Source organism: Taurulus bubalis (genome assembly GCF_910589615.1).
Source record: "Taurulus bubalis genome assembly, chromosome: 4".
Taxonomy (NCBI): domain Eukaryota; kingdom Metazoa; phylum Chordata; class Actinopteri; order Perciformes; family Cottidae; genus Taurulus; species Taurulus bubalis.
The window spans coordinates 10,026,791-10,053,885 of NC_136592.1; the positions used below are offsets into that span (position 1 = coordinate 10,026,791).

Genomic DNA, 27,095 nt, shown 5'->3' on the forward strand with positions numbered 1-27,095 from the left:
CGTTACAATCTCACCTCTTGTTCTTGCTAAGAATAGCCTCCTGTGTTGACCGCGTCTCCCCAGCCATTTTTGTCATGCCAACTTGTTTAGCCTTCTGCTGTTGATTTTCCTCACTATTACTACAAGTATTACTACAGGAAGTTGTAGCGCCACGACAGCCTTCGTTTGGTTTACATCCGCTTCCCCATGAGATCACGTGGAAAAGAACCCATGAGATGGTGATTTGCTCCCTCTGGCACAATAACCTTAATAACATCCTGCAGTGTGTGTGATGCACCATTTATTTTTTTCAAAAACTGTAGGGTATGCTTGCTTGAGATTAGAGAGGTGTGTTTGTGTGGTGTCTGTATGTCGCTAAATGACCAAAGACAATGGCAATGTTACCCGGTAGCAGTCGGACATAAAACCTGTGCCGCCGTTTCTCCAGCAAAGTGTTTTCAGATGTTTTTTACACAACCCGGCTCTGAACACTGAGGACATTCAGGCAGAGAATGTGATTAAAGTTTGTCATTTGCTGATGTGGGAGGGGTGCCAGATGTTGGGAACTAATGAAACCCAAGGGCTGCCAAAGCATGCTAAATTTGCAAACAGAATTTTAAATACTAATTACTTTAGAGTCTAGACAGACAGCATGTCAACTACAAAGCACTTGACTGATTGAATATTACTACTGTCTTAGAAAGTTATTATCATCAACTTGGATTCCACAAATGTACTTTTTTTTTTCTTTTTCTGTATTATGAAAATTGCAGCCGTATTAATTTTTTTGCTTTCGATTAGTGTATGGACACATGATGCTTGCAGTATAATAATAATAATAATACATTAGGAGGAATACACAGTTAACAGAGAGATGACCGGTGACATGAGTGCCTCTATTGGTCGCTATAAGCTGGACCATTTTCGAACCAAGCGTAACTTCTGCCATATTGGTTGTGGTTTGACGTGCAGGTGAAGAAAGGCAGGTGGAGAATAATGCCTGAACGATCAACAGTCTGGTTCTTTGTCTGTCCTGCTTAAGAAATTAATTATTTTCACATTACCGCAAAAGTATTTTACATGTTGTAGCGAAAACTGTAGTCTTGAGACGGCTGTGATGTAAAACTGAACTAACAGTACAGACGAACGATATTACAGACATCTGCGGCTTCATCTTTTTCTTTGTTGTCGTCTTACGTTCTGTTCAAATTGCACAAAGCAATCCAGTTCTCTCTCTCTCTCTCTCTCCCTCTCCCTCCAAATAACCTCTGTCTTTTTAGTCACCCTCTTGTTAGAATAAACTTGATTGGCGTCGTCACCAGACAAAACCAACCAGGGGCTCTGTGCTTGCGTTCAGTGTGAGCCAGTTAATCGAGCTGTTCATTGTCAGCGTAAAAGTAGCAGGTTACGTGAGTTGACACAAAGTACAAGATCAATAGAATCTGCACAGCGGTATCTGTCTTATCCCCACTCGACTTCCTGACCTTCAGCTATGACACAAAGACCCATTCCTTGGATACATTATGGCCTCAGCCTGATTGTTCCCGCTCTTGAAGATGAGACTTTTCTCCAGGTGTTGTGGACAGCTATTAAATTGCCCATTTCTGAGCTCAGAGATATAGTAAATTTGCCAGGCCTCTTAGCAGAAGCCTTTTGAAAGCCTTTTGAAAACACTCATGTGTTTCAAGGCAGATGTCTTCCAAATTTGTTGCAGCAGACCCTGACAGTACAAGCTTGTTGGTTTCCTGTGCAATAATTCCTGCCATAGATCAACTGGTTATTTTCCTTTGCTCTCTGCCTCAGCTACTGATGATGAAAAGCTAGCATGCAGTGGCCACTGAGTTATGCATTTCAATGAAGCTCGTGTCAAGACCCTCGCCATGCCTACTCTATAACCAGAATGGCCAGGGCCACGGCCCAGCGAGAAGTGATTTATATATTTTTCTCAATCACGAGAGCCTCAATTCACTGCTACCTTGGCGGCAGCCGTCCCCGTCTTCATCAGAATGGCGGTGACAGTTTTTGTCAGCCTCCCGTATTTTCTTGACCCTGTCACATACATAGTCAGACACCCCGATGATGCAGTGGCCTGCTCTGCTTCCTCGCTGCAGAAGGCAGTTTAGCATAAGGTTGTCATAACAGCTGAGGTAGGGGAGAATTGAAGCCGTGGTGAGTTTTCTTTTTTTTTTTTTTAAATAGTCCGAACCATTCACTGATATTATCATATGTGCCTAAATCAAATGAATTGTTGCTATTCGTTAGTGCACTAATTGCCCTTGACCAAATTATAACCCAATACATCCTAGAACTTACCACATGGAGGCTCGACTACATCAAGAAAGAGCACACCATGTTTCCCCCTTGATGGCGGTGCACATTCCCACATCCAACTCACAGGGAACAGTTTAGACACACAGTCTAAATCTGACTCCCAGTATGAGGTTGTTTGTGTGAAAATGTTTGATCAAGATGGTCTCGACTTTTGCTGTTCTTCTCGGCAAAGATTAAGCAAACTGAATTTGTAAGTACTGTACATACTGAGCGCTGATGTCTCGAGAGATGAGCCGAAGTTCAGTGAGCATTTGGAGATCAGCAAATACGGCTGATCTCCCAACTCTAATGTGTATGACGGTGTAACGCCCACGACTGTATACTCGGGACTTCAGCACTTTGTAATTGTTTTACAACAGTACACTGGATCTGTAGAAACCACCTCTCCAGGTACTGTCGCTGTCCTTATGAAGTTAGAGAATTTAAAGCAGCAAAGTTGGCAAGCTAAATTGGATTACACCAGCTTGAATTACCTGCTGCAGTGCCAGTCGGGTCCAATAGTCGTTTTTTTCAGTCGAAATGAATTAACTTTCCCTTATGCCATTTGCAGTCAGATTTGCTGTGGTACCTCTTTGAATCAGCTACCCTCCTCATATATTGAGTCACTGCATCCCCAAAAAAAAAAAAACACACACACTGTAATCATTGCTAGTACAGTGTTTTTGGGTGGAAAATCAATGGAAATCAGCCACCACTTGTGTTCATTCAAAGCGTAAACAACATGTAATGTGAAAGAAAATATGCATCTACATACAACATTGCACTCCTGTTATACATGCAATTCAGATAACTGCTTACAATTTTGTGTTGTCACCTTGAGAATTTCTGTAGATTTGATGCTGGGAGGCATGCAGCTTGTTGATTAGGACTGTACAAACACTGAATGCTAATGTTCACAGAGGTTATTCGATTTCAATCAGGAGGGAGGTGCGGTCGCTCCCAATCTCACTCATGCTGTCTTTGTCTCTATACTTTACATACCCTACCTAAAGGGTTTTGCCTAAACAATTTATTTGTTCCTGTTTGTGCTCCTTATTTGAATCAAAGTGAATACCTCTCTTATCTTTTGGAGTTGCCGTTGTCACTTTTGGGTGAAAACCTTGGATCTCCAGCATTTTGATTTCACAGTGATGAGAAATAGTAACACTTTAATAAAAATCTTGATTGCTATTCTGTTTTGATTGTATCCATAAAGTCTCAAAATGTGAGTAGTTTTTATAAAGCAAAAGATTATTGCTTCTGTTCTATGCGCCACTATCTTATGCACGCATGCACTCGTTCCGTCATCTGCTTGCAGTACAGAACCAGAACTGGGAAGACTAAAGGAACTGTTTGGTTTACGTAATTGAATGCCCTATTTTCTGAGTTATCAACCTCTAACAGTTCTCTCACAACATGGGCTCCAGAGAGATCTTAGTAGCCAAGGCCAGAGTTCATTACAACCTCCGAACAATTAGCCTAACCGGACTAAATTGTTCAGAAAGAAGCTTAAAGGCTTGACTCCAAAATTAAAAACAACTCTTACCTGTAGTGGATAGAATATGTTTTGCTGCTTCCACAGCTGTGTATTGCTTTGCTTCCGTGTATCTACTATCTACCATTTCCTGTCGGTCGTTAATACATGGACTATGGGTAAGAACCTCATGCAAGCCCACTTCAAAACGCCCAAACTATCCCCTTTTAATGTCTAATATTTTGACCAGCACTAATGTAAAATAGGAATTAGTTGGATTCTCTTTTGTAGGCACACCTTGCCTTCTTCAAACTGTCTTCTTCACTGGAAAGAAATGTGCTCTTTTACAGGAAAATAAAGCTGTATATTATATTTGTCCCAAGCTTTAGATAGTACTTCTTTATTCACAGGCAGCAGTCCCTGGGATCCATCAAAGACACCTTCTCCATAAAATGTGACTTAAATCAACTTTCACACACACAGAGCAGTCTGAAAATTAAATCCTCCGATAGCATATTTGATGGAGCAGTGTGAACTTGCTTAACCTCCTTGAGAATGATACGTCTCACAAATGTCACTTGTGTCATATTAGTATAACCTCCGTTTCCCTCCACTCCCAAACTCCTTACTCTGCATTGTGATTTTTAGTTTTAGCCATTTTTCATTTTTCCACTCATGAAGATGAATGCCACTGTATCAAGGCCTTTAACAGCATTGCGTTTCTATAAGTTTTTTTTCTATCTTTGTACAAACGACACAGGATACATGTTTATTTTTCAACTCTAAAATGTCCTGCTCAGTATGTATCTTGGTCAAATTTATGGAATCCTTTCCAAAGAGGTTTGTTTCTAATCATTTGTTTAATGGACATTATTAGACCTGTACATTCTCAAATATTGTTAGGCATATCATCCTAAAAAAAATGCAGTATTGGGTCAGGCTACAGAACATGCATAATTATAGCTTTAACTGTGCACACGTTTGCTACTGCTGCTTTTGCCTCTGCACAAAGTACAGAATTCTACTTGTATTTTTCGCCCTTAAAACTTTCCACAGTGGCAGATGAGTATGGAAGTGTTGCTGTCAGTTGTCAGTTTTACAGTGTTATGATATCGATTTGATGTTTGTTATTTCAGTTGGGTGCAGAGCTTTGGGCATGAGGGTCTCGGACTGCTGCTGGACGTTTTGGAGAGGTTGCTGTTAAAAAAACAGTAAGTTTACGCCCTCACTGATGTGTATTCGTGTGCGGACTCTCGCCTATCTCATTCTTAATTCTTTATTCAGAGTCCTGTATCGGTTTATGACAATGTACACTCATTTACAAACCTCCTGCATACAGTTTGGAGTCTTTATGCTGTATTTTAGAGACCGACTGCTCCTCATTACTCTCTTGTGTCCCCAGGCAAGAGAAGCTTGACAAAAAGAATCAACACAAAGTTGTCCAGTGTCTCAAAGCCATCATGAACAATAAGGTAATGACAATAGATTTTATTTTTATTTTTAGCAGACCCATTTGAAAATGTTTCTTCATTTTGGTAGAACAGTAAGTTGCCTCGTTTGTTTAACCTAAGATGAATGCTTTTATTATTAACACTACGGGTGTCATTCTTTACTAGTATTTAGTTTCGTTAAAAGAAAACGAGTATGGAGGAAAAATGATTTTCAGTTAATTTAAAGATTTTGTGTTTATGTTTTTCAATGGTTATTTGTGTCTGTGGGCATGGTAGCCCACTTTATTTGGGAGTGCTATGAATGCTCATAGACTCCTTTTTAAAGGGGCAGCTGTACTGGCGGGTGTTCTCACACCAACATGTGTGTTATTCAGTTTTGTTCTTTTACCCTTCGCATGAAAAAAAATCTATCTGAAATAACTTTTTGTATTTTGAGTCCAGTCTGATCTCCAAGGGTAATTTTAATCCCATCCACGTCAACATCTGGTGTTTTCATGCAATTACCAAATTAGGCACCTGGGATTTCAATTACAAAGGGTTTATGACCAGTGGAGAAGAAGAGTAGCTTCACAACAATATGGAGCCAATTGGGGGGAGTTTTACTAATGTCCTGATGCAATCTGGATGATGCTGTGTGACATATTTGCACAGCTCTAAATTTCCTGGTGTGTAAAAAGTTCCCAATCTGGAGTGAGTACTTAACAGAGAGAGTTGAGTGTGGGACTGAAATAGTGTCAGTGGAAGGAAAGCGAAGTGAGAGAAAAAGCTAGAGAAACAACTTTATTTGCAGATTCTTTCAATGTGGTAATGTACTACCCAACAAATGAATAACCATAAATCACAGTAATAACAGTGTTGTCTCTGTTTCTGTGTTTTTTTTGTTGTGGGTGTGAATATTGCATCTCAAACAAAGCAGTCTATTTTCCTTTACAGATCCTCAGTTGTCTTGGAAAGGCATATAGATTTAGTGTCTGAGTTTAGATCCTGAGACTCCTTATAGGAGCTGTTGGCCGCACCAGAGTTTGGTCAGTGGACATAAATGGACGCGGACAGCCGCTGTGTTACACAAAACAGATTACCTTTTTAAAAGGAAAATAAACCAAACAGCATTTTGAAAAGACGTAAAAAGCAGGTCAATAAACAAAAAATGTACTGAAACGGACATTTTGCATCTCTCACCGACCACATTGAGGTCATGTTATTATGTGTGGTACATAACCTTTTCTCAGTCAAGCTCCCATTTCTGGCCTGCCCCTTGAGGCACTTTTAAGTACAATGTATCAGTCGGTGAGTACGGAAATCTTTTGTTTTTTGCAAAAACTTTCACAGCTCCTTTTTTTATTTATTTATTAGTTACAGTTTGTATATGCACTTAGCTTAAGTTAAGCAACTGAATGACCAAAGCAATAAAGCAATATGACTTTTATTCTGATAAAATATTTCCACTCTAGGTCAATAGAGAACTACATTAAACTACCGCCCAGGTTTAAAGGTGCTTGAAAATATGTTCGATTTAAGTATCTGTATTTCACAAAGCTTCCACTCTTTCTCCTTGTTTGCTGTTAGTCCACAGTTGCTCTAGAACGTAAAAAAATAAAAAAGGTCTTGCCACATGGAGCTAAAACCCAACGGAGACAGATATACAAGCGCTTTGGCACAAAGTGTGCTGTAAGGTCTCATGTAATCCTGCGTCTCAACAGGCGCCAGACGCCAGCATTTACCCGTAGGCCTCTCTGTCAGCCCAGACCTTTCCCTGGCTAGAGAGGCATCTTGGGATGGGATGTACCCACAATGCCAAGAAGACAGGTGTTCTCTGCCAGCTGTCAGTGCAATCTTTTTTTTCTTTTTCTTCTTCTTCTGCCTTCCTACGTGAAGTCACACAGTTGCATTGTTTCCTATTGTGGCGTAATAATGTAATGCCAAAAGTTAACACCCAGTGAAAGTGCCCTTTGAACAACTTAACCTTATCAAGAAAACCAATTATCCAGTACGGATTAGGATATAGTATACAACTCTAAATTGGACTTTTATTTTTGTGATTTTTGTCGCGACCCACAGACCCACTTTGCACCGTGTTTACACTCTTCATCTTCTTTATACGCTAGTTTAAACTGTATGTAAACAACAGTATTGAGAAGATCTGCCAGGTTTTACAAAGCATATCAAAACAATTCAAAAAAGATTTTATATATTCATCAGATGTGTGTTTGAATAGACGATCCTTCTCTGGCTGTGTCAGCTTCTTTTTTCTTTCAGCACTGACAGAGGGCTGTCACAGTTCATCTTTCTTTTGTTTCGGTAAATTCAGCAACCACTGGCTTCTTCAGGGCTAAAGTACACCGTTTAATTACTGTGCTCTGGTCATGAAGTATGTTTTGTGAAGCCCTCAATTATTTGAACAGTTTAATGCGTGAAGCAAAGCTAAAGATGTACCATGACGGACAGAACAGAAATGTGACAGAAAAGTAATAATATTTCTAAAAAAGTAAGCAAACAATTTAACTGGTTGCACATAACTGCTCGGATACAAGGTCACATCTGAATAGTACACAACTTGTTTCGCTGACTGCCTCTTCAAATGTATAAAGCCCACATCAAACAGGCAAACTGAATATTAGATTTGAGTGCTTGGTGCCAGGTCAACAGAAGCACTTTGTAATTGTTTTTCAAAAGAGAGAAAAAAACATCACTTTTTGATGCTTTCCTTAGTAAAAGAAAGGTCCAATTGATTGCTACACAAAGGGTGAATTAAGTGCAACTCATTATTTGTCCTGGACATTTTTTTTCAGCAGTAATTACATGTCTGACCTGTGCTTGAACTCTTCTTTATTGGTGCTGTGCTGTCTTCACATCCTAATCCTGCGTTGACAAGTACACATACAATAATGGTTGTTTCAATGGTGTTCTTACATGTTGTTTTTTTTCTTCCTTTTTTGGAACAATATACGGTTACAGTCACAAAGCAGTATACATCTGAATCCATTTAATAATTAGCCTGCCATTTAATCATCTGTTGGCCAAGTTCTGTTCCGTGCCAGACCTCTGAATTAAAATCCCTGTTAACCTTCAGTCTAACTTTGGCTAAACATTTGATCATTCAAACTTAATTTGGAGTGAAGGTTTATATATTGAATTTAAATAAATTGTGTGTTCCTAAGGTAATACAATTTGGGTGTTACTGTTTGACAGCGCATTGGGTTTTTGTTTTTGCAAATGGGGAGAATCACAGCATATCTGGGTAATCATGTTTTGTATTTGTGTTAACTGCAGTATGGCTTGGATCGAATCCTGGGGGAGGAGAAGAGTCTTGCGTTACTGGCAAGAGCCATTGATCCCTCACAGTCTGCCATGATGACTGACGTGGTGAAGCTGCTGTCAGCCATCTGCATTGTGGGCGAAGAGAACACGTATGCTCGGCCTTCATTCATTCTGTCAACATATCCATGTCTTTTGTCATTTTTGAAAGATGACATTTTGAAATTTTTGCAAAAGCGAGACTGGGTTGATAACTGCCATTTATTAGTCATTATCAATTAAAAGCAAAGGTCTTTGCAGGGCCTCCAATAAAGGAGAAGCACTAAGTAGCCAACAATCAGCAAAAGGCTGACCTGACACGATGTCTGAGTTAAATATTTGGAATAAGTGAAAGAAAGGACGATAGTTTGAGTGCCATTGTCATACTCAAAAGGCTGTCACAAAACTGGTGTCACTATATAGTACTGTACATTAGCAAAGTATTGCAAGAGTTGAGCCTGATTTAAGAAAAAGAAAATAGGTTGAGTGGCTGCAGTTTCGAGTTGGATAGGAGAAATATGTGTGTGTGTGTATATATATGTGTATATATATATATATATATGTATGTATGTATGTATGTATGTATGTATGTATGTATGTATATATATGTGTATATATATATATATATATATATATATATATATATATATATATATATATATATATATATATATATATATATATATATATATATATATATATATATATATATATATATATATATATATATATATATATATATATGTATATATATATATATGCATATATATATATATATATATATATATATATATATGTATATATATATATATGCATATATATATATATATATGTATATATATATATATATATATATATATATATGTATATATATATATATGCATATATATATATATATATGTATATATATATATATATGTATATATATATATATGCATATATATATATATATATGTATATATATATATATATGTATATATATATATATGCATATATATATATATATATATGTATATATATATATATATATATGTATATATATATATATATATGTATATATATATATATATATATATATATATGTATATATATGTATGTATATGTATATATATGTATGTATATATATGTATATATATATATATATATGTATATATGTATATATATATATATATATGTATATATATATGTATATATGTATATATATATATATACATACATACATACATACATACATACATACACACACACACACAGTGTAGTTTTTATCCGTTTTGATCATTTATCACGATCCTCGTCGAGTCATAAGTTGCGTTTCACCGTGAAGGTGGTGAAATCCCCGAGAAAAAGCCCAACCACTCGCGTCAAATTGCCAATAAAAGAACCTTGAGCGCAGTGGAAAAGGACAGAGCTCACGGTCAAAATCCTTTTAAATGAATGTATGTCTTTCTCCAATCGTGCGCTCATGCATTTCATGTTTTCATTTAGTTTGGAAAAGGTCCTTGAAGCAATCACCACAGCAGGGGAGTGGCGAGCCATAGAGCGGTTCAGTCCCATTGTCCAAGGACTACGAGATCGTTCGGTTCAATTACAAGTAAGTGCAAAGTACATGTACTGTACAGCTTTTGACACCTGGTTGTTTCCCTCTGATATCTCTGAAATGAAATATGGGATGGCTGGAGGAAGTTGACTATTTTAACATATCACAATGTCTCTTAGTCACACAAGCTTTAGTCTTATAGTCTTTTCTGTCAGACCTTTTTAGTTATAGTCTTTTTTGAAGACACAACTAGGTGTTCCAGTCGCAATGGCAACATTGAAGCACCTATATAGAGACTATTATAGTAGTTGTTAAACATGCTGTATGTTCAGTGGCTAGTGTTTGTAATTGTTCTCGGAGAGATTGGTTTATGTATTGATATTGGTGAAGTTTCCTAGTTGAGGTTAATTATCTCGAACCGTTTCATCTGAGTTTACTATTTGCAGTAATGAACATAATCATCGTTTAATGGTTTTAGCTGCTCAATTGAAATGAAGATCTTCCAGGTACATTACAAACTACATTACATACTGTAGAACAAATAATCATATCATTGTGCAGTTAAAACAACAAAGTAAAACAACAATATCACAACAATAACAAAAGTTAACAACAAACACAGATTTCTCTAATCTGCAAAAAGAAGCTTTGCCTTCCTCGTGCTCATATGTCAATATATTGTAAACTCACTTTATGGTTTGACAAATCTTTACCTGTCCATCTACATTGTCCATTTATTCATCGGATGCACTCCCTTTACATGTAATCCCTCTCTCTGTGGACATAATTGTTCACACGTATCATCTCCCTGCTGATACGTACTCTTGAGATGTTGCACATGGGCTGCTTTAAACCGGGACGGCATCGGTTTGTGTCACAATAATGTAATTCATGATTAAAGTATGTTGTCTGCATTTTTAATTGGTAGCTGAGGGATGAGAGGAGAGTGTTCATTCATCCAATACCTCACACACACACACACACACACACACACACACACACACACACACACACACACACACACACACACACACACACACACACACACACACACACACACACACACACACACACTCAGCAGATGAACAAAAAAATCTCAAATACATTACCATTTACTCCCTTGGTTGTTTCCTATACTCGTGCACTGACCAATGTTAAACTCAAATGCGTGATGGTACAATTTTTTTGCCCACCTGTAGCAAATATCCGTAGCATTTTCTTTCAGTTTGCCGTAACTACCTTTGACAGGTGCAAAGCCGTAGGGACGCGCTAAAAGGGTGGAAGCAACAGAGAAGGAAAATAGTCAGGGAAGGATTTGATGCTTTGTTATTACTTTCCACTTCCTAATACACAGCACAGTTTCCTTTTAGCCCCATGCATTATTAAAGCCCTGCTACTGTTATCCTGACCATGATACTGTGTGGCCAAAGGCTCGCTGTCCTACTGGACTCCATTTATACACAGTCTCCATTGGCTGGCAGCCTTTGGCTCCGGGAAAGCATTCATTTATACAATACGTGTAAACAGACCCTCACAGTGAAGGATGCCAGAACTCTTTCTTAAAGTCAGAGTGTCTTTACATATCTGGAATGACTGAATATACGGATCTGAATGACTGCAATGTATGATGGGCTGGAATCAAATTACAGTCTTGAAATACTCTCATACTGCGTCTATATTCTTCTACTCATGGAAAATGATGGAAAGCCTTGCTGTGATCTTTCTTGCTCCCCCTTTGTCTCTTGATATTGATTAAGTGTTTCCAGTAAGTGTCAACTTTCTGCGTATTGATTTAACTTTGAATGAATCTTTACACTGGAACCAAAGGGTATTTGGAATTTAGGCAATCATTCAAATAATTGTTACCATCTTTAAATATAAAAGTGCCATTGCACCCCAGGGACATGTCAAGAAGAAGGTTTTGTGGCATTGTGCAATGCTACATATGCATACCTATTATTTATAATATTCAAATTCTGTGCATAATCAAAATTACAATGAAGCTGAAAACATCTGAATACCCTTCCTCTGCTTTTGCATAGCCATACCCTCTTTTCATACATGAGTGGATTGCTTTACTGATCAATAATACATTTTTCTGTCTGTGTTTGCCCAGCTAGTTGAAGAGTCACAGGATGCGGCGGTCCCTGAGCAGTAAACCAAGCTCATAGAGGAGTGAAAAACGGCTTCCAAAAGAGCGCGTTTGCCCTTAAATTGACTGTTAGTTAGTTTTGTGTGTATGGGACTGCAGTTGTTGCATTAATATTAAAATCAGCACCCCCTGGTTGGCGGCTGGAGAAAATAGACATGCATTAGTTATGGTCCTCTGCGTCAAAGGGACATAACTCATTTAGAATGCATGCCGGCATGCTTTTCATCAACTTCTGGAAGAAGTCCGTCATCTCTTTCTCTGGTTCTCTCGCTCTCCCTATCTATCTCTCTTTGTTCTGTGTACCCTTCATGTTGCAGGTGGCATGCATGCAGCTCATCAATGCACTAGTAACATCACCTGATGAGCTGGACTTCAGGCTGCACATCAGAAATGAATTTATGCGCTGTGGCCTGAAAGAGATATTGCCGGTAAGCGCACACACACACACACACACACACACACACCTTGTATTAATATTTAAATGAGTTGTCCACTTCACTGGAATATTGTAGATTTGCTCCGGCAAATAATTTATGAAACAGGGGAGAGTTTGCACGTCCTCTGCCTGTGCCAGCACCCACAATCCAATAAAGTTTCTAGTGCCTTGGCTAATACTCTTCCGACTGGCTTTTATGCCATCTACCTAACTTATTTATCTTATAAACATTGTTACAGAAGCTGCCAAGAAAACAAAATAAATGAAAGTGAGGAGCAGGTCCCTACACCTGTTTATCATGATTAGTAATAGTGTTTATGATGAGCTCCTTGTCTTCACTTGAGCTTGATGCTTCACTTTTTGGTAACATCAGAGAGGATCTCGAGCCTTTCCCTCTGAATTATTTTGCTTTATTCCAATCTCTTTTTTTAATCTGTTTCACCTTTTTCGTCTTTTCCCCACCTTAATCTATCGGCAGCAACTGACAACCATCAGGAATGAGGGTCTTGACATTCAGCTAAAGGTGTTTGAGGAGCACAAAGAAGAGGACATGATGGAGTTCTCTCACAGGCTGGAGGACATCAAGAGCGAGCTGGAATATCCTTGTCATTATTACGAATGACACGTGTACCACTAAGTTCTAATTCGTTGTCTGTTTCTTGTCAGTGTGGCTAACATGTGAAACACTTAGTCCACCTGAGGTCAGTTGTTCACAGAAATATATTCTTTTGTCTCTTTTATTCTAATTTCAGTAGCGTCTTCTTTATAAATAAAAAAAAAAGAAAGTGAAATGCAGTATTTAGATTTGTTAAAAAGTCCTTGACTCTCTGCACCGATGTCGGGGATGTGTTCAGTATTGTGCAGAGTATGGTGAAGGACAGCAGTGCGGAGCCCTATTTCCTCTCGATACTGCAGCACCTGATGCTCATACGCAACGACTACTTGGTCAGGTAAAAATCCGCAGCACACAATACTCTCAGAACATGAATTATCTAAAGTGTAATGAAGCATGCATTTTCTTTTATTCACTTCCCAGTCGTCTTCTCTCAAATAACCTCATTGTCTCCTTGTATAAGATGGACTTTCTCTATGTTCTTTTAATCAGCTCTATTTATTAGCTCTGTTATTTTTTTTTATGCTCTGCTCTGAATTGTAAAGTAATATAATTTATGGTCCAGTGTGTTCAGAATGATGACTGATACTATATAGAGTTTTAATCTCTCACCTTAGCCGAAAGCACACGCGAGCAAAGGTCTCAGCAGCTTTTGAGCACTGGTAATGATGTACACTGGTAAAGAGCTTATGTTTTGTGGGGGTCTCACGCCTTAAACCCAAACTCAATGACATTGGCTAACAAAGAGAATTATGTCTCTTTCATCTCTCGTCAATCTACAGCAGCCATGGCTCCAGAGTATTTCTCATCTCCTATTAATGGTACTTTTCAAAGGCTTATTTTCTGCCGGTTCTCTCGCAGCAGGGTGTGGCTTAAACCTTGGCTTGATCAAAAGATGGAGCTCTAATCTGAAGAATATGAAATGCCTCACCTGCAGTTTTTCTCACACCCAAAATCAACACCTGAGCTGTCTGGCACTCTGCTTTGGCTGTGGGCTGATTTAGTTTTCTTCATCTGAAATTATTTCGAAATGTTAACATCGGTGTTATGGCTGCCATCTATTTTGCAAGCAATAATAACGGCATAAGAACATTGCCGCACACACAAAAACACACTGCCCTCCAGGTCCGTCCAGTTCTCATTAGATCATCAGCTTGCCATATCTAGACTACACACCCTTTTTTCTTAATCTCCTGGCAGAAAGCCAGCTGGAACACATAGATTACAGCCGCAGTTGTACTTTTAATTATTCGTGCTTTATTGTCGATAATTCAATATTATGATTTGTCATCGGAAGCTACTGCTTAAACAATTAGTCAATTGACTATTTTCTAAACCCCTCTACTGAAAATCAAATAATAATGTCCAATAAAGCTGAGCAACTGTCACTAGACATAGCAGTTCTGTCAGTTTTAATATTTCTCCATATGAGCATATGAGAGCAACACCTTGTATGCTGTATGAAGACTTCAGAGAGTGGTGTCTTCAAAAACAAGTTCCATGAGCAAAAAGGTTAAGTGATGGTTTTAACTGTGGGTCTGTCTGCTCTAACCTAAGCTGCTAACGTTGGCATGCCCAGCAAGCGGACCACTTACCACTTACTTACCTCTCCGAGTCACCTAACCCAGAGACACTGCGAGGGTCGAGAAGCATTTCGTACTTTGTGGGATTATAGGTTACGTAAAGAGAAAAAAGGATGGTGAAGAAAAGTAAAATCCCTGTTTATGATGGCACATCCAGTCTGTAACCGTTTCTTAGTGTTTTCTCACTGTGCGGAAGCCAGTCCAGGATGCCATCAGAGTTTAGGGTCCATTAGCGTGTCTCTCTTGCTCTAAATTGGATCTGTGGAGGTTTACACTCCAGCTGCACCGGCAAACTTGTTAACCAAGAGAGCGTTACGGACGTCAAACCCATTTGCAAGTCCTCATCCTAAAAGCCTTTTCTCTTGAAAGCATGAGTCCTAACTCTTTTGTGCGAATCCAAATAAGTGAATTAAGCCACTTCACAGGGTTATACCACAATAAAACGGAAGTCTTTGTGCATTGGTAATTGTGACGGCCACTCTGTGATGGCCTCGTTTTATGGCCTCAGTGACTATTAGGTCAATAAAAAGATCATATCATTAAAAATAATTGCTACAGTTGTCATGAAAGACAGTTTCTTTTGGTCTTTTCGGATGAGGTGGCCAATGGCATTCAGTGGCTTTTGTGCAGAGCTGGTTCTACAGATACACTGAGATAACACATCCATTCACAACATCACCTTTTCCATTTGATTATTGGAAATATCGGGACTACGGTTGGCAAAAAAGTTTGTTAGTTTTCACTTTTTCTTCATAAGCATGTGATTATCCTCAAGGCAAACACACTGTAAGTGCTAGATATTCTGAAAAATGTGTTAATTGTTAAATGTGTTAATTGTTAAATGCGTCGTTTAATGCCATTGGTGATTGCATATTTTCACCCTCATTCTCGTTGGCTTCAAGTATTTCTTTTTAGAATACATTTTGAAAGTTTTCCTCCGGCAGTTCCGTTTCCTTTATATAATTTGATTTTCAGCATTGGCATATAAGTCGTCAAATCTCACGTGATCCTTTTTCAGGCAAGGCATCTCTCTCCTGACGGACTGGTGTAGTGATCTTTGATTTCAAGCATAAAGAAAGTCCCTTTTCACATAGGGCTCTCAAAGTCAGATTGATGAAAGGAAACTGCAGCAGTTTGACTGACAACACGCCTTATTTCATTTGATCGTCAGTGTTTTCATCTTCATTCAGAAAATAATTCCATCAGTTCACTTTCTAAATCGTAGACATGGTATTCATACATACATATATCAGATCCTGTCTATTTTTTTTCCGGAAGTGGAAGGTATTGTCCCTGATTAGCGATGTTTGTCAGTCTCAAAGTTTGAGTTAATGATGTGTGGAAGGGATTTGGACTCAGCGACATTGTTGTAAGATAATGAGCAGATCAAACGAACATTTTCCCTTTACTTTGTTACCTTGCAACAGCTCTCTGTCCCCCAGCCTTGCATGTCATCTGTTGTTGCATTATAATATCTCCTCTCTCCTAGTGTGGCATGTCTGTGGTTTTATGTGATCATCGCTTTCGACAGAGTCATCTGAAACAATTTAACTGCCATTACTCAGCACCTGGTAATAGGTCGGTGTGGGTTCCCTATTGTTCAATACCATTGTTCACAGTTCTTATATTGAGGTGTGAGTTGTGTATAAATGAAAGTTTAAAGTCGTTTTAAAGAAATCAAAAGCCCCTAACTTGTGCCGCATTGTGTTTACCATATTATAGTGCCAAGAATCAAGACAGATAGCCTCTTCATTCATCATCAACGAAAGGTTACATTCAGGGAACACAAAGGAAAAGAAACATCAACTGAAAATGTTTAATTTGCCATATTTATTCATAGAATACATGCTGTATATCTGTTTACAGGGAACACGGTCTCTGTTCTTCTGTCACTGTGTTCATCCCCCACATTCTTATTTTTTTCCTTTCTTTTGCTATCTATTACCCTTCCCTGATAGTGTTGTGTGGTGGCCTTTGGTGTCGGAGTTTAATAATTCTGGATAGACCCGATTCTAGGGCTGCAACTCACGATTATTTTAATAATCGATTAATCGGTTGATTATTTTTTCGATTAATCGATGAATCGGATAAAAAAATGTTTTTATCAAAAAAGCGTTCATTTCCAACCCTTTATTCAAAAACAGAAGTGACAGTGCAAAACATCTTCAGAAAGTGCACAAACGGCTTGCTCCTTGAACATACCTGAGCTGTTAATTAAAACAATAAAATGGACTAACACTAAAAACATACACATGTATGCTTTATATCTGCCAAATGTGAGCCCTTTTTACTGTAATTGATCCCTCCAGAGGCTGCATTTAGCATACGCTGCTTTATCAATATGTATGAAATACTGGGACAGAGGGAAGCTGTACTGCTCCATATAGAGCGTCCTCTTCCTTAAACTTTTTCATTCTGGGTCTCTTATGACCACGACGTCACGTTGTTGGCTAAGCCCAACTTCGGGAGTTGCTTCATTCTACTTTGAGTAAAAAAAAAAAAAAAAAAAACCTGCAGCCAGATCCACCGGTGAGCCGGTTTAACGTTAACGAGTGACAGCGTGAACTGAACCAGACCGGGGGGTGACGGCATGTTTCATCACGTTACGTTTTTTTACAAGCAAGACTGAACTGTAACGGAACATAACGTAACTTTAACGACAATACACAACCCAAACACGTTAGCTAACGCGATAGCAAGCTGACTAGCTTCCATTAAAAACAAGTTTGAGGAACATGAAGACGCTGATTGGCCAAGACTCGACTTGTCAAAGATCTTCTATTTTTGAGAACATCACAACCTCAGCTTTTCTCGTGTCTCACTCCAATCTCAGAAACGCTGGCCGGCCAGTTGCTCTGCTTCGCTCTTTTTTTTCTTCTCCGCGACTTATTGCCCGGCGTAATAATCGCGCAACACAACGAATCGATAATGAAATTCGTTGCCAACACTTTTGATAATCGATTTTTATCGATTTTATCGATTCGTTGTTGCAGCCCTACCCGATTCTCATGTCAACATCGTTAATTATGTTGTTGGAGCAGGTTACATGTATTGTGATGCTGTGTTGTTGTCAGCCGGTTTCAAATGGCACCTGTTGTGCGAACATGGGGCTTTGATTTGACTCGCTAATGCGCCATGATGGTAAGGAGCTCCAGCTTGCAGCCCCCTGTTATGTGTAGAATCTCTGATATCTAATATGCAATTGCTGGAGACATTATTGGGATGTGCCACATTTCCTCACTAACCCTGCTTCTCCTTCAGATATCTCATTTCTCTCACGCCTCACTCTGTCCAGATAACAGCTCTTGCCCAAATGCATACACACGTCAGATTAAAAGAATGAAATCAAACACAATTTGTCTCTCTGTCTTTTTCTCCTGGTCTCCTGTTGACTCTCTTGTCTCACTTGTCCGGACTCTCAGGCCCCAGTACTTTAAGATCATCGAGGAGTGTGTGTCTCAAATAGTGCTGCACCGTAGCGGCATCGATCCAGACTTCAGCTACCGCAAGCGCCTGGATGTGGACTTCAGCCACCTCTTAGGCAAGTCCCACACTTCTGGCAGTTTCTGTACAATACAGGTTTTTCAATAAAACGTAAATAAGTTTCACTCTGCTTTTTGTTTTCAGAGGTGTGCATAGATAAAGCTCGAACTGATGAGTACGAACAAAGAGCTTCAGAACTGGCACAGAAGGCAAGTATTGACAAAAAAAAGAAAAAAACTTTGACTTTAATCCCTCTACAGATCCACAACATTGGGCCAAAACAGAGACCGCTAAGGCATTTATTCTAATTTGTTCCATAAAATAATATCTTTTTAGATAACAAAACATTAACAGTGTGAAGTAAACATGGCATTGATGATTCCTGGGGGCTTGTGTTGGTAAACAATAATGAGAGCATAGCTGTAGCTTGAGAACCACTTGCAGTCAACACTTGGCAGAAAATGGCTTTAAAATGCTCTTTGATTCTTTTCCAAAACCCCTCAGAAAAAATAGGTCTTTTGAAAGTGAGTATTACTGGTGTAAAATAATAATCAGACTGATTCCTTGATTGTACAATTTTAATGGAGTTAAAAGCTAAATAAAAAGGCTATTTCTTGTCGAAAACAGTTGTAGATAGGCTCTAGATTTATCAGTTTGAGAACAGTGATATATATCTATCAACTTGTTCTTGTGTACGTTTTAATGCCTTAAACCCCGAGCTATTATACTAAGATTAATCTTTTTAGGTTTGTATATGTATCTTTCTACAATGCAAAAACAGTATTTCGCACACATGCTTGTGAAATGTGTGATGTCAAATGGATTGGCTGCTGGGATTAATTGAAGTCTGGGTTGCTTGCAGCAGGTCGTAGATCCCGATTTAAAAGGACGGGCTCACTGATTGGCATGTGTGTTTGGTAATTAAAAGGTTTTATTAATGAATCGGACTTAAACAAAATCATTTAAAAAAAGGTTGAAATTCAATCAGGAAACAAAGGTAAATAGAATGGCGCTTTTATAAAATAATTACACCATTAGATTAGCATTCATGTGTTATTTGGATGTGCGTTTCTCTTTCCAGGTTGAAGAGGAGTTTCTAAGTAGACAGCAGGCGCAAGCTCAGCTGGTTAAGTGTGATGAAAAAATATCTGAACTCCAAGCAGAGCTGCAGGCCTTCAGATCCCAGGTAAACAACCTGTGTTGTGTTCAGTGTCCTCTGAATTGTGTTCATTCTAGGGGGTGAGATGTGAGCAAACGCCAGATTGGATTACGGTACTCAACCAACCCCATTTAAATGTTGCATATTGCAATTCAACTTTCTTATCAGATGTTTGGGGTGTCGTTTTTTTTCCGCCGAAGCCAGCCAGTTTGGGTTGACGTGGAGGTTCTACTGACGAGCTGACACTAAGAACATTGACCACTCCCTATGTTGTCCATTTCTGAATCTCTGATCTTTATCCCTCGAGAGGAAATTGTTCTAAAAGCAATTTATTCTGACAACCCTCTTCAACACCCCTTGCCTCCCCCAACACTCTGCAGAGTTGCTCCCAAGCTCTGCCACTGCAAGATAACTACACGCTCCGAGAGGAGAGGAGAACCTCCTTTTTTATTTTCCCCGATAATTTTTCAATTTGAGTGAGCAAACAGAATGAATACTCAATTGTACCTTGGTTCGAATGACGGTGGTACATTTAACACACACACACACACACACACACACACACACACACACACACACACACACACACACACACACACACACACACACACACACACACACACACTCTGTCCGTCTGTGTCAATCTAACTCTCACCGAGACACACGCTCGTAACGCTTGTTAAATCGGCAAAGGAGTTCTTCCCTCTAGAGGCAAGTGGCGGAGTAAAGGCCCGGGGCTGACCTTTTTAGTGTGCGTCTTTAATCTAAAACCGGTGCATGGATCAATAAGCCATTTGCTCTGTATGATACAATTTATGGAACTTTGTAGCCTCAGTTATAACATTTGATTTTTAGCTTGACAAAAAAAAATCTAAAACTAATCATTGTGGGAAGGTTCTGGATAAGAATCTTGATAGTTTTTGAGCATTTGGGCTCTGCATGACGGTTGAGAGACCACGCCTCCGTTATCCACAGTGGTATTAAAGTGCAAAGCGTATTGTGCGTCACACTTGGCAGATGCTGTATTAGTCGGCTTCCATTTTCCATTTTTTTTATGTGAATTCACCACTTATTTTATTTATCCAGGAAGGGTTTCTTGAGCACTGCTGAACACCAGCAACCAGCTAAACAGCTGTGCTTTCTTTATATTCTGAATGAACCCCCCTAAGAGACCAAAATCAAGAATGACTTGATTTCAGTAACAAGTATCATCACAATAGCAACATTATGACACCATAATGTTTTTTTTTTGGGATGTTGGTGGACTTCTCTGGAGCTACAGCACATTATGCAGCATTTTCAGTATAATAATCTTGGATTTGGTTATAGAGATTTGGTGATCATGGTAAAAAGAAAGTATTTAAGTGCCTAGCTCCAGGGTAACTCAATAGTGCCTTTTTTGTTTTGGGCAGTTAAATGGCAATGTAAGACAGTTTCTTTTATTTTAGGTTACCATGGGCATTTTTTATGTAATTTTTGCGTCAAGAAGTTTCACCTTTGCCAAAAATGAGCATTCATTTTTGATCAACACACATAATTGTTTCTCCCTACCTTTCCAGTTTGGAGCTGTACCTGTGGTTCTGTCCTCTGTCCATGTTGGACAAGCATCATCTTCCTCAGCGCTCCTCTCTGGGCCTCCACCTCCGCCTCCTTTACCTGGCATGCCCGCTCCGCCTCCTCCGCCTCCTTTACCTGGTTGTCACGCCCCACCTCCCCCACCCGGAGGGCCTCCTCCATTTGGTGCTCCCCCTCCACCCCCTCTCGGGTTTGGGGGTGGTCTGGGCTCCCCCACTCACCGTGCGCTGCCTTATGGCCTCAGGCCGAAGAAGGACTTCAAGCCTGAGACCGCCATGAAGCGCCTAAACTGGTCCAAGGTGAAACATTGCAAGGACTTTCTAATCTTTTACCCTCCCCATTTTTATGCAATGCAGTCTAATATGCCACTAACTAAAAACAAATCAACAACTCAAACTCAAAGTCAACATAATAGAACGATATACAGTATAAAGAGAGAGATTAGAGGTGTTTTCCCGTTGTGCTGGATCATGGTTAACAAAAAGTTTGGGACAAGAAACTGAAAAATTGAGGCCAGATATTTATAGTGGCCCTTTCCTTTGCTCCGGCTTCCTTTTGTTCCGGATGTTTGTTGGCAGAACTTGAACAGTACAGATGTTTTTCTAAGAAATAAACAACAACTTCCTAACTCTGTGCCAAGCAAGTAATAATAATTGAATATAACAGATGATCAGATGCTGTTGTCAGAGCAGCCTTAGTGGTACCTCCGCAGATGTTGTTCTCTGCAGAGCAATATCGGTTCACATCACAAGTGATATTAGTTTGTGGTTTGATTAATAATTGAAACCTCGGATGTACATCGGTACAGGTGCTCGGCAAACCAAAGCATATGCTTGCAATTTGAAAGTGGCATGAGGAGGACCTGTCTTATGGCACAGCTGTATGAGGCCCCCACATGTGGTTATGTTTGGGACCAAGCTGTTCGGAAACTTCTTCGGTAATAAGACTTCAAACCTCTAAAACTTGCTGAGTGGCTTCACAAGTTTGAGAGCATAATGACTAAATACTTAGCGATTAGAGTTTGGTGACAACACTGTTTTTGACCGACAGGAAATTGTGGCAAACTTTTGGCTTTTCACTTTTCTTATGAGTACTGTGTTCGCAAACAGTCGTCAGCGTCCACATATAGCAGATACAAGGCCACATGGACATCCCCTTGAGGCCGGGTTTCACCTGACTCCACTGGGACCTTAAGTTCAATATTCACAAGCATTCCAGCCTGACTCTGATCCACCAGGTTGTAGCACCAATGCATTAAATAATAACAACATATATTAAAACATTTGCATTGTAAACTACATAAATTGATATATGAAGATGAGTGATTGCACTCATCAATAATCAGTTTAAAGCCTATATTAAATAACAAAATGAACTCCACCTCCGTGCAACACCCTTTTCAAAAAGGATTTTTTTTACATTCGGTTTCCTTTCTGGAGCTTTCTACTGAGCTCCTGACTCGTAAACAGTGACTGTAATGTAACTAAAGGTGTATAACAAAAGTTAAACAGGTCATAATTCCCCATGTAATATCTGTTCTATATTTGCTCTGAAAACATCTTCAAATAACTATTTATTTAAGCTTCTTGCAGCTCGGGACGCCAGATCAATCAGGGCTTTCCTATTCCAGATATTAACTGGCAGATTACTGGGGCATACATTTACTCTGAGAACTGGCAGGACTATAGTGCAGCACACTATTTTGGATTGGTCTTTTTTTGTACTTTGATGTGTGACTAATATCTGCTTCAAATTATGTGATTCTTTATATTGACTAAATGTGCTGAACTGTGGATGTTTGTTTTCAGATTCGTCCCCAGGAAATGTCAGAGAGCTGTTTCTGGGTGCGGGCAGATGAGAACCAATACGCAAAACCAGGATTACTCTGCAGAGTCGCTCTCACTTTTTGTTCACAAAGAACAGGTCAGACTCCCACTTCATGTTTTAAAATTACTTAAGTTATCAATTACACTTTTTTTTTCTGATATGCTGACGTCTCTCTTCCGGTACCGACTTTGTGTCTCCTGACACGGCGCATTGGCTTCAATTTTCAATGTGGTGCTCCGGAATAGAATGGCACGGTTTCTCAGTAGAGCTGGAGTCGTAAAACAAGGAATAGCAAGGTTTTGTGTTGTGTGCGTGCATGTGTCTCTGCGAGAGAGTAACTGGCAATGTTTCTTCATTGAAGAGGGATTGCATGACAAAAGATAGACAAGTGTTAGAGTGCTTGCTCTGACCCTCAAGGCTACTGTTGGCTAACAAACTGCTTGTTATCACTTTCACTGAATGGATAGTGAGATAGCTATCCATGACGGAAGTCATCACTTATTTGTTAGTTTGATTTTATCCAATTTCCTCTTCTGTTTGAAGCGTACATGGACATCTTATTAAAGCTAAATGAACTGGAAGGCGGATTTATTTTCAGTTCCCTCATTTAATTTAAAGTTTCCTGATGTAGTAATATTGTACTGGTGCAGTATATGGAGCAAAACTAATATTATGATGATCACAACGCAGGGATATTTTGTATTAGTATGTAAAACTATGCGCCTGTAAAGGTCAACTCATGATCACTCCATGGAGCGATATTCAGGCCATGAAACGTTTACATGGAAAAATAATCAACGGAAATAATGCCTAACTTTATCTGAATACACATGTGACTACTATGTTTAGTGTTTCTCACATCCCACGTCCTTATTAGCAGTTTCAGTACGGTACATATCCGCTAGCAGTCAGCACTCCTCGCTGAATCAGTCCCTGAGGTTGCCATGCTGTGTTGGATTTTGGTGGGCCATTTCGACTATTCCCGGGTGGTAATGCTGCATGATAAGACACCGTACAGTTACATCCTCACACATTAGTATGGCTGGCAAGATGTGGAATATTCATGTACAAGGTTGTTGGGATGATTAAAGCTGGAGCAGGAGGTAGCATGAGATGTTATCAGTCTTGTCCTCTCCTGTGCGTGGTCTATTAGTCCCTTCCCTGATGATTTATTCACATGCCTTGTGTTTTCTTTCTTGTCTTGTCACTGACTCAGCTAGCTTATGCCAATTTGAATTATTCATCCAGGTGTTATCTACCTGTCACAACTCTATGCTGCCACCCACCCCCTGCTACAAACCAGTACACCCCCTTGTTCCCTACCGTCAAGGTGTTGAATAATGGAGGCAATCTAAATGGCAAGCAGGTAGACAAACAGTCAAGCAGGTGTTCTCTGGAGAGTACAAAGGAAGTATGTCCACCTGCAGACAGTACTTCTTATGGTTAGGGTAATGTCCCAGAGCCAGCACACGCTCTCTCACGCTGCATTTTATTTTACAGTAATCATGAAACACCTCTCATCATAAGGGCAGGCACAGCAAAGAACTGCCGCGCCGCGGTATCCTGGCCGCCTGGCTTGTTGCCGCTCATGGGTAATGCATTTTAGATTTGCCAGGAACGGCATGAAACACTCGACTAAATCAAACCTTTCTTTGGGTTTGAGTCTGTTCTCTTAGTTGTGGTCCTCCTTGGGTCCTCCCGTCCCAGTGGAGGCCGTATAGCAGTGTGAGTCGAGCTACTAAACCCAGCTGCTGCCTCTGCCGTGCGTCGGCGAGCGTACGTGCGCTTGTCGTCTTATTAACTCAGCCATGTAGTATCATGTTTCATCTCACTTAAGAGCAGTGGCATCTGGATCAGCATTAAACATTAAAAAAGTACACAGCATGAAATGGCATTCGCTCAGTTTTTCTTATTAAATATTCATTTCTGTTTGCCGATGTTTGCGCCTCTTGCTGTTGTTCTCTGAGAGAAGCCCCGCCTTCCTGTTCACAAACTGCTGAGTTTGAATGGAGACTTGGAACCATCACTGTGGTGTCTCTGGCAGACCCCGGCTTCTTTAAATGTAAATAAAATACAGTGATTGTTTTTTGTGACATTATTCTTACTTGAAAGTGTCGAAAGAAGGCTGGACCGACACATTCAACCAGAATTTATATTGCTGCATTTCGAGGCGTGAAACTAAGTAGACATTATAGTCACAGCGGCAATATTCTTTACGGCTCCTCTGCTTATCTATTCAGAGTGGGTAGTTTGTTTTTTGGCAAAGGGTCAGAGCCACTTCAACACTTTTCCTCGCTGAGTAAATTGTAGTAAGTGAGTGTTTTTACTTTTGAGCAAGCGGGTCAGAGCGAACAAAATTAAATAAGACCGTACTGAATAATATGAGTTGATTTCCGTGCTCGTCTCTCAAACCTCTGCTCATTTGCGGCTAACCTTTGATACAAATGGCCGATCCTAATCACTAAAGACCAGTGGAACCTTTCAATTAGGGCCGACGCAGTGAGAGGACGTTCCTCTGCAATGTTTCTAAGGATATATCTTCAGGCTCAATGGAGCGATGAAGCAACAGACTGGTATGTGAAGGGGGCTAAAAAGAAAAAGGTGTGTGGAAGTTGATTTATCATGAAAGCTTTGAAAAGATTGCATCCCATTGGGTTTTTAGGTAGACGTTTCCTCTCGGTCTTTCTTTTTAAAATTCACAGTGTCACACATCCATACAGGTAATCTTTTCTCTGTCGAACTCTTTTGCACGGTTTCATTTCATCTTTTCTCCTCAGAATTTTGGGCCAATTCAGTTTGTGTTATTGACTCAGCCAAAATAACCCTTAATTACTGGGTCTGACAAGAGAAGCACAGATCAATCGATTTTGTCTGCAAGTTGTAATTCAAGTTCATAGATATAAAAATAGTCCCACTGAAATTCAGGTAGTTTTTGTCCTATTAGATATAATAGACTAGATGTCTAACCTCACTACTGCCAGACTTTACACTATAAGCACTCCTCCCACCCAAAAAAGCCTTATTAAACGCTGTCTAATAAGTGGTATCTGGTTGCAAATATAAAGTTAAATATCAAAGAGATCACATAAATTCAAGTATATGGCTCATCAGATTACTGCATAACATATACATTGTTTTATTAATACATTTTAAATTAATATATTAAAAAATATAAAAATCCATGTTCTCTCATGTATTATCCATTACTTTCCCTGACCTTTTTAATTATGATTGTGGTATTGTTTCAGTAACAGTATTGAGATATTTAGGCAGGGAATGGTATGGTATCAAGGTCACAATTTGTGTTTCTTGACTTGCGTCTGTGGAAACCCTGAGATGCAAGCGGGGGGGGATTTATCTGGTGAACCCTTCCTAAGTCTAATATACATTGTATTTCGAAGAACAAGTGAAAGAATTGAGAGAAAAAAATTGTGCCATGTGCCAACCAATGTTTGTTTTTGTAATACTCATATTGGCCACAGGAGGCTCAAGTACACCACTACCTCCTCTCAGGGCTTCCATATGCACAACCTGAAGCGTGTCTCTGAACACCTCTACATCCATTCAAGGCAACACAGGTTCAGGGGTGAATGTCACCTATGCTGAAAGTCTGATGCCTGCAATTAATGTGTGCATCAGCCAATATCCAAAGTCTTGATTTTATCACTTTACAGATAGCAGACAAATGTAACACAGACGCAAACAAAAAACTAAAACTTAATAAAGACCGTGTTGCCTCACAAAACAGTAACGAGGTATGCTTCATTAGAATGGCATGGTGCAAATATGTTTTTGACACAACCATGCCCCTGCTTCTCAAAATCTAAATTTTCTAAAATGCAAGGAGTGTTACCAAGTACCACAGATGTCTGCACATTTGGCATTTCTGGTTGGATTTCTTTTTTTTACTATTAAGATTCCAATCACTTTTCTCCCAAGCTACAGTGAAAAGACATTTATATGCAGCTCACATTTCAGTTGTGATTCAATAAAAAAACAATTAGGGTCAGTAAGACGGATCATTTTAGTGGGGAACGCTGTGGTTGCAGTGTTGTAATATTTTGTAACTACTGCTACAGCTGATTTTATTCAGATTACCTAAAGGGATGTGCAACAGGTAACTCAAGTGTTGTACATTGAACCATTATGGTTATGTAACATATTGTATTTTTAAATAATGATTATTACATTTCGGGAAGCAAAATGTTTATATGATGGATGT

General features: G+C 39.3%; 1 protein-coding gene across 1 annotated transcript in view; it reads left to right on the forward strand.

Annotated features, from left to right (window-relative positions):
* Positions 1-27,095, forward strand: part of LOC306735724 (protein diaphanous homolog 3-like) — a gene marked incomplete at both ends in the record, with an annotated part of 144,443 nt that overhangs the window by 21,649 nt on the left and 95,699 nt on the right. The window contains 12 exons of the mRNA XM_079217260.1: positions 4,900-4,974; positions 5,166-5,235; positions 8,485-8,621; positions 9,994-10,099; positions 12,515-12,625; positions 13,112-13,230; positions 13,437-13,583; positions 18,252-18,370; positions 18,457-18,521; positions 19,394-19,498; positions 21,031-21,345; positions 22,855-22,969. Coding sequence (XP_079073386.1) covers positions 4,900-4,974; positions 5,166-5,235; positions 8,485-8,621; positions 9,994-10,099; positions 12,515-12,625; positions 13,112-13,230; positions 13,437-13,583; positions 18,252-18,370; positions 18,457-18,521; positions 19,394-19,498; positions 21,031-21,345; positions 22,855-22,969 — 1,484 coding nt within the window. The remainder of the gene's footprint in view (positions 1-4,899; positions 4,975-5,165; positions 5,236-8,484; positions 8,622-9,993; positions 10,100-12,514; positions 12,626-13,111; positions 13,231-13,436; positions 13,584-18,251; positions 18,371-18,456; positions 18,522-19,393; positions 19,499-21,030; positions 21,346-22,854; positions 22,970-27,095) is intronic.